General features: G+C 43.2%; 1 protein-coding gene across 1 annotated transcript in view; it reads left to right on the top strand.

The window, feature by feature from the left end:
- Nucleotides 1-17,369, top strand: part of PAPPA (pappalysin 1) — a 334,943-nt gene that overhangs the window by 88,350 nt on the left and 229,224 nt on the right. Inside the window, exon 6 of the mRNA XM_060251617.1 lies at nucleotides 14,938-15,059. Coding sequence (XP_060107600.1) covers nucleotides 14,938-15,059 — 122 coding nt within the window. The remainder of the gene's footprint in view (nucleotides 1-14,937; nucleotides 15,060-17,369) is intronic.

The raw sequence follows: 17,369 nt of genomic DNA on the forward strand, positions 1-17,369 counted from the left end.
GAAGAGCGATTGCTTCTTTCCCTCTGAAGTCCTCTTCACACACCAGTGCCACTAAAACGATCTCTGTCCCCAAACCAGACCTGAAGACAAATTAAAATGTCTCAAAGGCAATGTGTCATCCAGGAAAACCAGGTTTTTCTCTGCCTCCATCCACTCAGCTACTTTCCCCACAAATGGCACATTAGATACAAGCATATAACTACTATAAACCCCCATAGGGCTTTTTTTCACTAAAAGTCTTAATTGCTGCCTTCTTGCTTACATCCTCTGCCTTTATACCCTACTAGTGGTCTTCCCAGAAGCTTTTATCTGGTCACTGTCAGAAACAGGATGTTCAGCTAAATGGACCTTTCGATTTGATCCCACAGGGCTTGTCTTACCTGGTATCTTATATATACTCAAAATGTATATTCTGCCACCAAGCCATTTCCTAAGGAACGAAAAATTAAATGGGTTTTGCTCAAGGTGCTATCAGTTAGTCAGGCTTTAAGCCTGATTGAAAACTAGGCCTCAGGTTCTACCATTTCCTCTAGTGAGGCTTGTGCAAGCAGGTATAATGTATTGCTTATCCCATTAAACACGATCACCCAGTAAGTCTTGGAGAAATAGTCAAGACAGCTCACATAAGTAAGAAGCCGAGTGTCTGAACTGGCTCTTTGTTTCCTCAAATTTACCACCACCGCCACCATCATCTTCTCTCCCTCTCTCTTTTTCAAAAGGGTAAATTGAGTTCTCGCAATATGTATTTAATTTATATTTCATAAAGCAGTTATTGTATGTTAAATAAATTCCATCTGCCTATTAAAAACATATTGATACAAGGTTAATTGTTATGTAACAAAATACCTCTCTCCAACATACTTCTTGGACCTCAATCAGTATGTTTTTAATAACCCATGGCTAGTTGGTACTTAAATGACATACAATGGCCAGCCTGTTCGATCTAGGATTTCATACCAGAGTTATCATACCTTAAGTAAACACTAGACTTCTTTTACAAACCCCTCCATTGGGGTTTCTATAGTGTGGAGTCGGCATAACGTGGATATCTAAGGAAACATTGTCCAATAGTTATGTCATAGCTTTCTCTGCTTCTCAAGCCTAGGATAAATAAATCATCGAGTGACTTTCCGAGGGCAGAGGTGGGGAATAGCTCAAAATGTACTTTGAATTATTAGCTGATCTTTTGTCAGCTCCTGCTTGTATACTTCCAGTCTAAGATCTATGTTTGGATTATTTATAGCATGTGTAGCTGAGGTCCAGACTAGATATTACAAGTACACATGGATTCTGTTCATGCATATCTTTGGCCCATATCATTCCAGTCTAGTAAAAGACAATATGTGGCATGGTATTGGTATGGTTAGAATTTCCCTGCCCCTGAAAATGTCAGCCAATGAAGTGGAGCAACATGAGAAAACTCTCAGTTAGTTTTAATCAGTCCACAGCTCTCTGACAGCCAATTTCACATAACCATTTACAAGGTCCACAGTTACTTCTGTCTCCAGCATGAGGCCTGTATGGCAGGGAAGCTCATAGTTTGTATGTCCCTCCCACGGTGGCTATTTTAAGGTGCGACCCGTCTTCCCACCCTTAGTTCTACCGGGCAAGGGCCTTACCTACTTCCCTGAAACATAGGCCAGGTGGCACATTTTGGAACAATGGTCAGAGGAGTCACAGACGGCATGCCAAAGAGACACGTGTACTCCCTAGCCACTTAGTATCACTGCTCTAAGTGCAAGTGTCATCAAGCCACATCAAGTACTGTTTTTATTGTTACTGAGCATTAGAGATGTAAATTGACAGCAGAAGCCCCGTGGCACAGAGTGGTAAAGCTGCAGTACTGCAGTCCGAGCTCTCTGCTCACGACCTGAGTTTTATCCCGGCAGAAGCTGGGTTCAGGTAGCTGGCTCAAGGTTGACTCAGCCTTGCATCTTTCTGAGGTTGGTAAAATGAGTACCCAGCTTGCTGGGGAGAAAGTGTAGATGATTGGAGAAGGCAATGACAAACCACCCTGTAAAAAGTCTGCCGTGAAAATGTCGTGATGCAACATCACCCCAGAGTCGGAAACGACTGGTGCTTGCACAGGGGACTACCTTTTTATCTTTTTTATATCTATATATCTCTAGTTTGGGCCTAATGACAATTTTTACCATACAAGACCTGTGGATTTCAGTGGAAGTTGGGGCCACAGGACCATCACTGCAGAAATGGCACTAACTGTGGTTACCTCATGATCTGCTTGCCTGGCCTATATCATAATAGAGGTAAGTCAAGTGATTTCTTCCAAATTCTGTGGACTGGATAGAGCTTCTTGTCATAAAGATCATTTTCAGCAGCATCAATATACTCCAACCCTTCTTTCTGAGCAAATATGCTCACTTAGGAGCCCATATCCACTCTCTTTAGAATGAAGAAATAAATGCACATATCCTATAAGTGGCTGAATGATTCATTCTTCTTCTGAGGCAGAGGACATCTTATGGGTGATTTCCCATCCTACCTGTGGGGAGGCAGGATAATTTATTTATTTATTTATTTAACACTTCCTGCTTCCTGTGGAAGTCACCCTTGAGTCAGCTCATTTCCTGCCTCAGTAGGGAGAGCACCTCAGAAAATAGTCTCTGCAGCGCTATTCTTTTTTCTTTTCTTTTAATCATCAATTTCTCCTGTTTCCTCTCACCTATTCCTTTCACCATCTATCTGTCTCTTTCTGTAAAAGAGCAACACAAGGACAGAGAGAGAGGAAAGAGAAAAATCTCTTCAGGGCCAGTGCCCTTAAGGGCAGCCATTTTACAGCTCACCAGCAAGGCTTGCCAGTCCGGGGAGTGAGCTAGCTAGGATGCGATTAAAGATTGCAGAAGGATGCAGGGCAGTCGAGATGAATTCCTAGCAGACGAAGAGATAGGATGCCTGCCGAAAGCAGAGCCGACAAGACCCAGCCACGGCTTGTTTTGGTCTCCCCATCAACGCTGCAGTATTGCGGCTCCAGAAAAAGCATACCAAAGCCGCGCTTCCAATGACGCAGCCATGAGCGGCGCAGCGAGAGGCCTCTCACAGCAGCCACCGGAACACTCCAGGGACAGAGAGAGGGGTGAAATGCTGGCAAGTACTGCGTTTAACGCAGATATAAATGCCCAGTTGTCCCCCCCTCACTTTGCATGACGCTGCTGGCACAACTTCTTACTCACGAGTAGAGCTGCGAGAGGTTTTTTTTCATGACAGGGAGTCGGGGGGCTTAATACCAGTCCTGCTACCAAGTGATTTTTTTGCGGTTCTGAAGGGCCAGCTTAGAGAGGAACTGGTGAGCCTCCAGAAGCCTAGGGGCCAGAGGCCACGTAGATCTCCAACCTTCTCCTCCTCCCCATCTCCCCCCTCCTCTCCACATAGCAGACTTAAAGGAAAGAACCCTAGGTCCTGGCTGACCAAGGCTGCCCAGAAACAAGTGTTAGTAGATGAAAGACAAGGGGATCAGTCTCCTGATGGGACAGACCACCCAGACAATCCAGACGATAGGGAGGAGGGAAAGTTCTCTACAGATGATGAGGACTCAGAGATCCTAGTCCCAGAGCCTGCAAAACGATTTTTTAATATGGAAGATTATCAATGTTTATTTTCAAAGACCTTAGCAACCTTAGACCTAAATGATGACCCCGATATTGAGGAAGATGCGGAAGTAAAACATAAGTTAGCCCACAAGGAGGGCTATAGGGAATTCTTCCCCAGGCACAGTGCCACTGAAAAAGCCTTTCCTTTTCCAGCTTATTTTGAGAGACAAATGAGAGCTGAATAGAAGAAACCTTTTGATAACAAGCAGTACCCAGATTTCATCAAGAAACTATACCATCTGTATTCCTTCACTAGGGAATTCTTGCAGGTTCCAGTGGCCGACGTCCCGTGGTGTCTTTACAAAGTTATGGGTTGGTCTCAGAAGACAGTCATGGGACTTTAAAGGATGTCTTAGATAGGAAAGCTGAATTCGCTTTACACAAGGCTCATGAAGCATCCTCTATGTCTCTCACAGCTTCAGCAATAAGTTCTATGGTCACCAGGGCATCTATCGTTTGGCTAAGAAAATTACTAAAGATGCTACCAGAGGAGAATTCCAGAGTCATTGATGGAGCAAATAGATTACTAAAAGCGGCTTCCTTTCTCACAGATTCCACCCTAGACTCATTGGTTTTTGCTTCCCGAGCAATCGCATCCTCTGCTAGAGCAAGAATTCCTTCTGGCTCAGAGCTTGGTCTACAGACACCAGGTCCAAGAACATAGTAATGTCATATCCTTTCTAAGGGGGGTGCCTTTTTGGCGAACATCTAGATAAGATCCTGGTAGAAACTAGGGATAAAAAGAAGGCTATGCCATGCTTCATTAGGTGTCAAGACGGTCGGCAGAATTTTTCCTCTTCCTTTCGTACCCAACACACCCTTCAAAAGTTTCAACAGGACTCAAGGAGAAACTCATGGTCCTCATCCAAGCAACCCTTTCATAGACCCACTTTCAACAATAGGTTCAACAAACAAGGCAAACAATCAGACAGAACTGACCGAGATCCAAAATCCAAGCAATGACTACCAGAGTCTCCCTGTTGGTGCCCGTCTACTTCACTTTGCGCAGGTCTGGCAGGACTCACAAATAGACAATTGGTGCAAGGAGGTGGTAGCAGGCAGTTACAAAATCGAATTCCTCAGTTTCCCACCACATCACTTCATTTATTCTCCAGAGCACTGAAACACTCAAAAAAGGATTCCAACTCTTCAGGCCATTCAACACCTGCTTTTGATACAAGCAATAGAAAAGGTACCAACAGAAGAACAACAATCTGGAGTCTATTCCATATTTTTTACAGTACCCAAATGATCAGGGGACTGGAGGGTGATCCTGGTCTTAAAGTTTGTCAACAAATTCATCGCGACCAAGCATTTCTGGATGCAGATGCTATGATCCATTGCAGAGTCCCTGAAACCCAAGGAACGGTTAACTTCTATCAACTTGACAGAAGCCTATCTGCACATCCCAATTTTTCCTGGCCACAGAAAATTCCTCAGATTCTGTTACAGCGGGGAACACTACCAGTTCAGAGCCCTTCCCTTCGGTCTGGTGTCTGCCCCCCCAGTCTTTACCATAGTACTGGTCAATCCAATAACTATTCTACGAGAGCAAAGGATGCACGTGCATCCATACCTAGATGATACCCTGATATGCTCACCATCCATAATGAAAGCCCATCCGATCACCAACAAGACCATCCAGTGCCTGGAGGAATTTGGCTTCGTCATCAACAGACAGAAAAGCTCTCTATGCCCATCTCAACATCTGAAACATCTTGGGGCGGTCATCGACACGGAGATGTTGTGGCTGTTCCTAACCTGAAAAAAGGCTCAGGAGCTCAAAGAATCGACAACGGTGGTCATCCAAAGCAAACAGTCCTCCCTGATGTCATTAGTTTCTCTTCAAGCTCTGATAATTGCATCTGTAGACTCAGTCCAATGGGGAAGATTCCACGCAAGACAGCTTCAGAGCTTTCTCCAGCCGTTTCAGCGCCAGATTTTCAGAAAAGCAGATCGGACTCTCAGAGTCCCTCTACAGGTGAAGATGAGCTTAACATGGTGGACAAAGGGAGATGTTTCTGGTTTCTTGGCGGGGCAAAGCAGCTGCGTCTCAGAAGGCTCTCTTGAGACGGGCTGAACAACGACTTTTGGGGGACCCTTGGGTCCATACAAGTCTCCAGTTGGGGAGCAGAGTTAGCAGAAGGGGCGAGGGAAGTGCGCTGGAAGTCTTGACTCCCAGCTTTGCTTCCCTTCTTACCTTTGCCCTGAAGTCTTTGAGCGTCTCTGGACAAAATAGCCCCGACCTCTGGAACACAGAGGTGGATGGTGGCAGGCGGTGAGGGTTTATTTTTGTATTTTCTTTTTTTTATATATCAAGACCCCCAGTCAATTATGGCTCTCTACTAAGGAAAAGACTTAAAGAAGGAAAGAAGGAAGAAGTGGAAAAAAAATTAAAGCTGAAGGGTCTTGGATGCGGTTTTGGGCGTGGCTGATTGGGCTGGAACTGAGCCTCCACGTTTGCTGTTTTATTTTTTTTGTTTTCTCTACCCGGCTGCTCTTCTTTTTTGTTCCACAAACTGGGAGTCGCCCAGCATGCTTTGTTGTTATTGAAAGGTGTTTGGGGTGGAGGTGAAGATCTGGAGTGAGGACTGAGTTACTGGAGTAGAGGGAGTTAGTAATGTGAAAACTGAAGACGGAAGAATGGGATTTGGATGAGTGGAGGGCGGCGAGGTGAAGACTGAGAGGAAGATAGAGTGGAGAGATCGGGTGGAGTGTGTGGATTGTGAGGCATAAAGGGTTGAAGATCTGGAGAACTGGAGTAGGGAACAGACAGAGTTGTAGGAGTTGAAGGAGTGGAGTGGAGAGTGCGAGAGGCGACGTAGACTGAAAGTTGGGTGTGGACTCATTGAAGATATTGAAGACATTGAAGAAGTGTTTACTTATTAGTTTACTAAGGTTACTTATTCATTTATTATAGTTTATAATAGGGAAACTGCGTTACAAGGGAATACTGATACCTAATGTTCATATTTTTTTTCCTTTTAGGGTTAATGAGTGAGTGGAAGGATTGGCAGCAAACATAAATAGCAGTTTGGTTAGAGGCTATATTTTTCTTATGTGTTATGTGTTAGACAAATAGTGTGCAGAAGATAATTAATAATCAGAATTAGCTTTTATTTTTGGCACTAATTAATACCCCAAAAATTCATAAGGTAAGATGTCACAACAAACTAAGACCAAATTCTCTCCAGGACAACCTAAATCAGTTGGGGCAACATTATCGCAAGATATCAAAGATTTCAGGTTTTCACGGCTGGTAACATCATTAGGGTTTGTAGAATCTTTCGGGATCAAGTACCGTGTTCTACTGGAGAAAGTTTTCCTTCCAGACGTTTCGTTCTCAGCTGCAGAGAACATCCTCAGTGGCGTTGCAGCAGGAGCAGGCGCTTAGACCTTCTTGGCTGCTGTGCATTGAGTGGGGCAAGAGACACTTAAAGAATTTCAGATGACATTTATGGAAGCATTAAATCAAGTGCAGAAAACATTAAGTGAGCAGATGAATGGGTTGGCTGACAAATTAGAGGGTCTTGACTGTCGCTCAAGAGACACAAAAAAGGACATAATGGAGTTGGTTAGAACAACGAAATCAATAGAAGAGACATTAACAAAAAATGAGTAGCGTGTGGGTATAATAGAAGCAAAACAGTTAGAGCTAACAGAGAAAATGGCTAAGATAGAGATGGGGAATGCAGATTATATTTTAAGATTTTTGAATGTCCCGGAAGAAAAAAATGAGGATTTGATAAATTTACTGGGGGAAGTTTTGATGTCTATATTGGAGATGGAAAAATTGGAGGTAGAAAAGGAATTTGATTATATATGTAGGGTGAATTCTCTATATGCAAAAAAGAATGATCTTCCCAGGGAAATTCATCTTAAATTTCTACGTAAAGGGATAAAAGAGAAAGTATGGAGGGAAACGAGAGAACAACCCCTTATAATTAAAGGTGTATGAACTAAAATTATGAGAGAAATGCCTTGGATGATAAGAAGTAAAAGAAAAGAGTATATGAAACTAGCAATGATGCTACAGGAGAAAGAAATAATGTACGAATGGCTTATACCAGAAGGTTTATTATTTACTTTCTTGAATACCAGGTATATCGGTACGTTTTATCATTCATGGTGGTTGTGCAATGTTGTAAAGAAGTTTTGGATGAGAGCATATGAATTTTTGAAAGAAGTATTATGTTTTGATCTTCAATTTAAACCTGAGGTTATGTTATTATCTTTGATTACAAATGAGGTACCTAAAGAAGATCTACATTTGACAGTCTACTGCCTCATGGCTGCTAGAATTTTACTTGCCAAATTTTGGAGACAACCAAAGTGTCCAAATTTAGAAGAATTGGTTGATAAAGTCCTTCAGGCTGCTGAAGCGGATATACTTTCAGCCCTTTTGAAAGGGGAGACCAAGATAGCGGCGAGTAGTAAATGGGAGAAATTATATAGATGGGTTAGTAAGAAACAAAACGGGAAGGAATGAAGGAGAGGGAAAAAGTTTCTGAAATAAATGGGGGAAGTGAGTTAATGATAAGAAAGGAGTATATAACAGAATGATGTAAGAATGGATGTTGAAAGGCATCTCCACGCTCTTTTTTTTTTAAGTAAGATAAATTAATTATGGGGTTCAGTTAAGTAGGATTTAAAGTAGACAAATTGATTATGTATGAAGAGTGGTATGAAGATGCTATGTTGATGTAATATAATGTGGTGTTGCTAATAAAAAATATAAAAGAAAAAAAACATGGTGGACAAAGGCACAAAACTTGCTACAGGGAAAATGTTTCTGGATCCAAGAATGGCATCAAATCTTCATGGATGCCAGTCTGTCAGGCTGGGGTGTGATGTAACAACAGATGCCAGTACAGGGATCTTCTGCCCCATGATGAAGTGTGTCTCATGCAGTGATGTCATCCAGAAGAAGTGACATCATGCCGCTGATGGGGGGGGGGGTTGATGGTCTAATTTTTGGGCAAAACTCTATGGGGTTTTTTCCTTTCAAAATCAGAGTTTTCAAAAAAAAAAAAAAACCTAGAGCATCACCCCTGATGTTGACAACATGATGACATCTCTTTCGGGTGATGTCATCATATCAAGGATGTTGTGGTGACATCCCTGTTTGGGGCTGGGGGTTTCCCTCAAAAAGCCCTTGAAACTGTGGAAAACCCGCTGGGACCTGGGGTCTGAGAACCACTAATCTACAGTCCTTCTTAAATATAGAAATGGCTTTTTAATTAACATATAAAACTGTCAAGTATGCTACCAGCTGGGAACCACTGATCTAGCCCATTATCATGTACTCCAACTGAAAACAGCTATCCATGGTCACAATACTAACTTGAGGTTCTTGGGATTAAATCTTCCATATGCAAAGCATGTGCTATCCTACCCAGCAACAATATCTCTCTCTGAGCGTTCTTTCTAAATAGGAGCAGCTCTACATGGTAAGGGTCTTTACCAATCTTTGCCACCTAAGATCCTTCAACCGGAGATGGAACCTGGGAACTTCTGAATGCCAAACTTATGCTTTGCCGCCAGACTGTAGTCTATTTTGCTCAGTTCTGGCAAAATAGCTGTGTAGACAGCTATCAGACAGAGGTCATTTACAGCATTACTGCTTAAGAACATAACATAAGAGAAGCCATGTTAGATCAGGCCAATGGCCCATCCAGTCCAACACTCTGTGTCACACAGTGGCAAAAAAATTATATATATATATATATACACACATATATATACATGTATATATATACATATAATTATATATATATATATACACACACACACACACACACACACTGTGGCTAATAGCCACTGATGGACCTCTGCTCCATATTTTTATCTAAACCCCTCTTGAAGGTGGCTATGCTTGTGGCCGCCACCACCTCCTGTGGCAGTGAATTCCACATGTTAATCACCCTTTGGATGAAGAAGTACTTCCTTTTATCCGTTTTAACCTGTCTGCTCAGCAATTTCATCGAATGCCCACGAGTTCTTGTATTGTGAGAAAGGGAGAAAAGTACTTCTTTCTCTACTTTCTCCATCCCATGCATTATCTTGTAAACCTCTATCATGTCACCCCGCAGTCGACGTTTCTCCAAGCTAAAGAGTCCCAAGCGTTTCAACCTTTCTTCATAGGGAAAGTGTTCCAGCCCTTTAATCATTCTAGTTGCCCTTTTCTGGACTTTCTCCAATGCTATAATATCTTTTTTTAGGTGCGGCGACCAGAACTGCACACAGTACTCCAAATGAGACCGCACCATCGATTTATACGGGGCGGGGGGTTGCTTGCAATTCTTTCAATTGAAAATGGTAGATGGTTGATCCTGACACCTTTTGTGTGCAAAGGATGTGCTCCTCTACTGAGACAGAGCCCTTATCCTCAGTGGAGAGAAGCAAAGCTTTGCATTTGGTCATATAGAGTGCATTTGGGCCATTAGTGACTAGGATTCCATAGGGGATGTATCTCTGTGCTCAAAGCTGCAGTCCTTAGGAACATAGTGCTGTTCAGGGCTCCTTTCCATGCACACCCTACCTGTCACAGTGAAGGGTGTTTTGCTCAGGGCTTTTTTTCCCTAGGGGAACACAGTGGAACTGAGTTCCAGAAAGTCTTTGTGGAAACAAATTTCTCAAAAAATGTTTAAAGGTTCCTGAGGGGCACTCATGTGTTTCTCCTTCATTTCCCTCTTGAGAGTTCCAGCACCTCTTTTTTCAGGGGGGCGGGGGGAAGCCCTGATTTTGCTAGTTTCAATTAAATGGTAAAGCTGAGTGGAAGCAAAAGGGCAAAAAAGAACAAAAGAAAAAGGCCCATTCATTTCCTGGCTGCATCAAAGAGCTTTTTTAATCTTGTTATTATTCCCACCCATTGATTTGCAGGGGTGTTACTCAATATACACCAGATTGACGCAGGCAGGTATTGTTAACAGAGCTATTGCATAGTCCCAATTGGGCAAGAAAACCTTGAGTCTATCTTGCCAGCCAGCTCGCCTTCATCACAGATGCAGCAGTCATTTCCGCTGTTCTGTCGATTGCTATCTCTCTTAATTCTTCCACAATGGCAATGATTTGTGCTGTATGTATTGGGCGGGGGGGGGGGGGGTTGTAATATTTTTATGATTGGAAGTCTCAGCTTATTCATTTGGCTGGCTGGCTTTAATATCCCTTGAAAATATATCTTCATGTTTCAAAGGACATTTAGAAGGGATCCTAGGATTCCAAGAGGTGTTTTCCCTCTCTCTTTGAAGCTGGGCTTAGATAAAAACACCCTTGGTTATAGTGGAAGGTAATTCCTGGAGTGAGCATAAAGCATACTTTCCAAGTGTGATTTTAGACTAGTCACACAAGCTGGAATGAAGGTTTGTTTTGTCACTCTCTAAGACCATGCTGGAGAAGAATCTTGAGAGTCCCTTGGACTGCAAGAAGATCAAATCAGTCAGCCCTAAGGAAAATCAACCCTGACTGTTCCCTGGAAGTTCAGATGCTGAAGCTGAAGCTCAAATACTTTGACCACCAAATGAGAAGGCAGCATTCACTGGAGAGGACCTGATGCTGGGAAAGACAGAAGGCAAAAGAAGATGGCTGGACAACATTACTAATGTAACTAACACTAATTTGAGCAGACTTCAGAGGATGGTGGAAGAAAGGAGGGCCTGGCGTGACTTTGTCCATGGGGTCGCAAAGAGTTGGACTTGACTGTGCAACTGAACAACAACAACAAGGCCATGCCCAGATAGCTATAATTTAACCTCCCCACATTGGAAAAAGCAGATGACTTATCTGAAACTGGGATCCAATAACCCCCAATCAACATTATTTTAAAACAAAGTGGGCAGTGGTAGAAACCATGCTTTGAATTTTTTATACTTGGATATTAGCCTGAAATAGAGATACTTCTGAATTCATCTGAGATCAGAACTCTCCCTGAAATATTCCATTCCAATCATATTTGTCCATGTTGTAGAATGACTCTTCATATGTATTCTTTTTGCCTATTTTCCATTCTATGCTCTGGATTTTTTGTGTTTGGGGGGGTGGGGGTAAACATTTGGATACACTTTCAGACATGTATTATCGTCATGGAAGAATAAATTCCAGTAAGTATCAAATACATCTCAAAGGTATTCAAATGTATATAAACTTCATATGAATTTGTGGCAGATCATTGGAAGGATGCACAATTGAATGCTCAGTTGAGTAAAATAGGAATGAGAATTGAATGAATTATTATATTTTAACTAGAATTTGAAAATAGGAACTGCAGTGCATTTGCTAACCCTGGTAATGGCAGAAACAAAAAAATGAAAAAGGGCACTGTGAGTCACCAAGGTATAGTAAGCAGAAAAAGACATCTCACTGGGAACAAAATAGAGAACCCCTTGAGCAGAACAGTTCTGTGAGAGTTACGACTCTGAGAATCCCTTTTGGAAGACTTTGCTGCCTCTATGCATAGGTTTAGAAAGAGTTTAGAATATATTGTATATGTTTTTTATAGTTGCAATATCTTTGAGACTGATTATCATGTACCTTTAAGGACACCACATGTTTATGCCTATTTTGTTCCCAATGAGATTTATTTTATTTTATTCAATTTTTAGCCCGCCCTTCCTATAGAACAGGCTCAGGGCGGGTTACATCATAAAACAGTCAACAGTAAAAACAGTAAAAGACCAGCTGAAAATATATAACATCTAAAAATGTCTTTTCTACTTACGGAACCCTGGTTATGGGTAGGGCTTTTTTTGTAGCAGGAACTCCTTTGCATATTAGGCCACACACCCCTGATGTAGCCAATCTTCCAAGAGTTTACAGGGCTGTTTTTACAGGGCCTACTGTAAGCTTTTGGAGGATTGGCTACATCAGCTTAATATGCAAAGGAGTTCCTGCTACCAAAAAAAAAAATCTCTGGTTATGGGACAACTCAGGTTTCATGAGTATTACTTGACATTGATGTACATTTTGTGCTACACCATTGCTAAAGTAAACAAAGGAAGGAAGAGTAATTTTGGGCATGACTGGTGAGGAATAGGTAGTATGTGAGGCGGCGAGGCATTCCCAGGTATCTAACTAAGGTTAGGAGAACAGAATGCATTAACTGTGTCAGGTTTATGAGATGTGTTTGACAGTGATTCCAACTGAATGTACACATATAACTATATATAGCAATATGAAATTGTACTAAAGATCATTGTTTATAGTAGATGGGTACGACTGTACAGGAATGGGTACAACTGTACAGGAATGGTATTTGTTCATTCCATCTTATTGGGCCTTAAACCATATTTAATACCACAGTTTGCACTTTTTCTACCAATTAATCTCCTAGGAATGGACAAAAATTATTGAATGATTAACATACAGTCCTCTTCACAAATATATCAATAGAAATTAGCTTCTGAATCGTGAGAAACTTGTTCAGATCATTAGACCTTGGGTGTGCAATGTTTCCCATCTTTCATTCTTTCTACTCAGTCTATTCTCCTTTTAAGTATTTTTAAAAGGGAGGGGGGGGGGTGAAACATTCCAGAGTAATTTATTCCTCCTTAGACAGTATAAATTACACAGATTAGGTGGGGAATGCCGTCAAAATATTTTTACATTTAGTATGACCTCATTGTTTTAAGAGAGTTAATATTTATTTGTACTGACCTGGCTGACTCAGGCTAGCCTGATCTTGTCAGATCTCAAAAGCTAAGCAGGGTCAACCTTGGTTAGTATTTGGATGGGAGACTGCTAAAGTAGTCCATGGTCCTAACGCAGAGGCAGTCAATGACAAACCACCCCTGAACATATCTTGCCTTGAAAACCCTATCGGCTCACCTTTAGTCAGCTGGGACTTTATGGCGCATTACACACACAATATTTATTAATAAATTTATATCTCACCTTTCCTTGTGACTCAACACATATTAAAAGATTAGAATATTAGACCATTGGCTTAGGAGTGCACTCCACAAACCATTGACCCCATCAGCATCTCTGGCCTCCTATTGGCTGACTCCCCTGCTTCTTGCCTACTGCAGCCCCGAGAATGTTGAACAAACCACCAAAACAGCCTTACCTCAAAGACAGACACATCTCCAATTCTCCTCTGTGTCTTCTCTGTCAACTGACCTCATGAAAGGCACTGCTGGCAGCAGACCTCTCCACAGCTCATACAGATGGCCTCCCAACACATGCAGCCTCCAAATGCTGCAGAAATAATGAGGGAGCCATTGTCGTAATGCAACTAGGTGGCAAGGCCTGCCCCACTGGGTGCATTTGCTCAGAGACGATGGCTCTTTCCTGTCACTCCCTCTCTCTCTTCTCCCCTCAGCCTCGCCCCTAGCCAGAGGCTGTTGCTAGGCAACCAAGGCAGTTATTTTCTGCAGGATGGGGAGAGAGATCTGTTGTCTGAAGTTCAGTTGCAATTCCAGGAGATCTTCAGCCTCCACCTGGAGGTTGGCTACGCTAGGCCTGGCAGCTTGCTCTGGGTGACTTGATGCCACCTCGATGCCACCTGGCAGGCATGACTTAATTAGGCTTGGCTGCTTGCTCCTGTTCAATAGCAGCCCCCCTATAACAGCCAATGTGACTTAGCAGTTGCCAGCTCCAGAATGGCAAATCCCTGGAGATTTGAGGGGTGAAGCCTGTAGAAAGGTGAGTTTGAGGAGGGGTGGAACCTCAATGCCATAGAATCCACCTTCCAAGCCAACCATTTCCTCCTGGGGAACCACTGTTGCCAATCTCCAGGTGATGTCTGGCAATCACTCAGTATTACAGCTGCTTTCCAGATGACAGAGATCAGCTCCCCTTGAGATGGGGGCGTGTGGAGTAAATGCCTTCACTTGGGTGGGAAGATAGCAAGGATGGGGGGGGGCACTTGTCTAAAGCCTCTTTCTAGAACCTGTTGTATTTTTCACCACAACAGGCCTTATTCCTAGTATCAAAATAAAACCCCAAATTACATTGCTAAACACAAATCTGCAGTCACACATATGGCCAGTTCCTCAGTCCAGCGTATGAAGGTGGACTCTACAATTCTACACTTAATGTTTGCAGGAACGGCCTCTTTATAAAAAGACAGCAGAGATCTTACTGGTTATATTATCTCTTTAATTGGAGTTGTACTGAAACGTACAGAAATGGATTCTGCAGGCCATTAGCTGCAAAACTACTAAAGGGCAAAATGTGTCTCCCCACCCCTTTCTCTAGCGCCATAAAGAAAATGGGGGTTAAGTGGAATTCAACTTGACATCTTGTCCCATTTCATTCAGCCGAATAAGCATGTCATTCAACTGTTACTAAGTTGGTGCATTTTCTTTTTTCTTATTTCCTGGCCTCCTAGAGAAGTGGGATCAGCATGTGATCTATGCGTGGAAGGCCGAATCCTAGCACAGTATGCTTTCAGTGCCTCATCGCCAATGCCGTGTGACCCATCAGGGCACTGGAGTCCACGCGAAGCAGAAGGTGAGCCATGCTCTGGGGATGGAGGGGGAGGAGAGGCTGGAAGGAATGAGAGTGGAGATGGAAGGAAAGAAAGAGCAAAGCAAGAGGCTGAGGAAAAGTTAACCGAAGAATTATTAGGCTCACTTCAGGTGTGAGCCAAATTGTAAAAGGGAAGGGAATGATATGCAATCCCAGTGTGGAAACTAGCATACTGTGTGCTGCTCAGAGATGTCTCCCCTGTTTTGAACCTCTTAGGAGCTAAGTCAATGCTGCCAGTCATACTTTGATCTGCTTGATCAATATGATTTGCATTGTAAATTAAAAAGGGGAGGAATGGCAGAATCTGTGCCTAGATCCTGGAAAGTGGGAGGCGGGGGGAGAGGCGATCAATAATATTTGCTTTGTGATTCAGAAGAGGGCTGACAACAGAAGGCACCAGTTTACTGCAGTTTAACAATCTGGACTGAGGTATGAGTTGTGTATTGAATGCTGCTTTTAAGAGCCAGCCTGGTGTGGTTATGAGTGGAGACCAGGGTTTGATTCACCACTACTCCTCCACATGAAACATGCTAGGTGATCTTGGGCCTGTCACAATTCCCTCAGAACTCTCTTAGTCATACCTACCTCACAAGAAGACTATTATGGAGAAAGGAAGGGAAGGTGATTGTAAGATGCTTTGAGACTCTTTTAACAGGATATAGAAACCAATCCTTCTTTACTGAACATCATCTAATCTGGTTGTATCCTTAAATATATATGGGGCTGTTTCTCAGACAAGCCCCGTGGCGCAGAGTGATAAACTAAGTGATAAGATCTGCTCACGACCTGAGTTCAGTCCCAGTGGAAGCTGGATTCAGGTAGTTTAGTTTAGTTTATTTGATTTATATCCTGCCCTCCCCGCCAAAGCAGGCTCAGGGCGGCTCACAGTACAAAGTAAATCACAATAAAACAATTTAAATAAACATTAAGTTAAAACAATTTAAACAATTTGGTGCTAATTTCCATTTAGTTACAGATGGCATTCCATGTTCTTAGACATCTTATTAGATGTTATGTCTCAGCAGGTTCAGTTAAAAGCTAATTGGAATAGTATCGTAGCTGGCTCAAGGTTGACTCAGCCTTCCATCCTTCTAAGGTTGGTAAAATGAGTACCCAGCTTGCTGGGGGGGAGTGTAGATGACTGGGGAAGGCAATGGCAAACCACCTCGTAAAGTCTGCCATGAAAGCATTGTGAAAGCAACGTCACCCCAGAGTCAGAAACGACTGGTGCTCGCACAGGGGACTACCTTTACCTTTTTTCTCAGCATGGGAAGCAGTGAGAGTGGTGGCATGAACTGTTCATGCATCCTCTTCCAGGGTTTCTGGGATTTGTGAATTAATTGTGGAAATATTCCCTGTGGGGAAATGTTGCCTCGCCTATGCATTTGGAAGATGGGGTGTACCTCCCTATGGAGGATACATCTGTTGTGCTTTAAACCGTTTCATCCTGTTGTAGTGCATGGTATTAGTTTGTGCCAAATCCTAACTTCAGTAGGACTTGGCACCACTCCAACACCTTATTTAGTAATTCTGATCTGCCACTAGAAGTCAACTGCCATCAGAGAGGGAGAGACCATACATGAGGATGCATTCCCTGGAGCAGTAGGGTTGCCGGGACCTACCACACTACCCGTGGAGAGATTCTGGATGTGATCCAGGCATCTTCTGCAGTGTGTGTGTGTCTGTGTGCGATGTCATTCTGAAGTGACATCATCACATCACTGACGTCACATGCTACTCTCTATATTTGGGCTAAAATGATAGAGTTTGCCCCAAACCCAGAGCATCACCATACAGCATTGGCAATGCAGTGATGTCACTTCCAAGCAGGCCTGTAGCTAAAGGGGGGGCCTGTGGAGGCCCAGCCCCCTGACTTCCTATTGGGTGCCCCAACTCAGGTGCCCCCAACTTTCCCTCCCTCCCACTGCCACCTTTGTGGGGGTGAAAACTGAGAGGCTGGGGGTTGCCCCTTCCCTGCCATGATTTAAATTGCACAGGAGGGTACCCAGGAGCAGCCAATGCCCCTTCCATGCCACTGAAAGGGAGGGAAGGTCAGGGATCTTGAGCTGGGCACCCTAAGTCACAGCAGTGGTGGCAATGGCAGGAGAGCTGCCAAGTGCCCCCCAACTTTAAAAATCCTGGCTACAGGCCTGTTTCCAAGTGAGGTCATCATGTCAGGGGTGCCGCATGATGATGCCTCTGTTTGGGGGTGGGGCTTCCCCCATCAGCCAGCTGGGGCAAGCATATTGGAGCCTTGAAAACCAAGAGATCCCCTAGCTAGACTGGGGGTTT

Source organism: Heteronotia binoei, chromosome 12, assembly GCF_032191835.1.
Source record: "Heteronotia binoei isolate CCM8104 ecotype False Entrance Well chromosome 12, APGP_CSIRO_Hbin_v1, whole genome shotgun sequence".
NCBI lineage: Eukaryota > Metazoa > Chordata > Lepidosauria > Squamata > Gekkonidae > Heteronotia > Heteronotia binoei.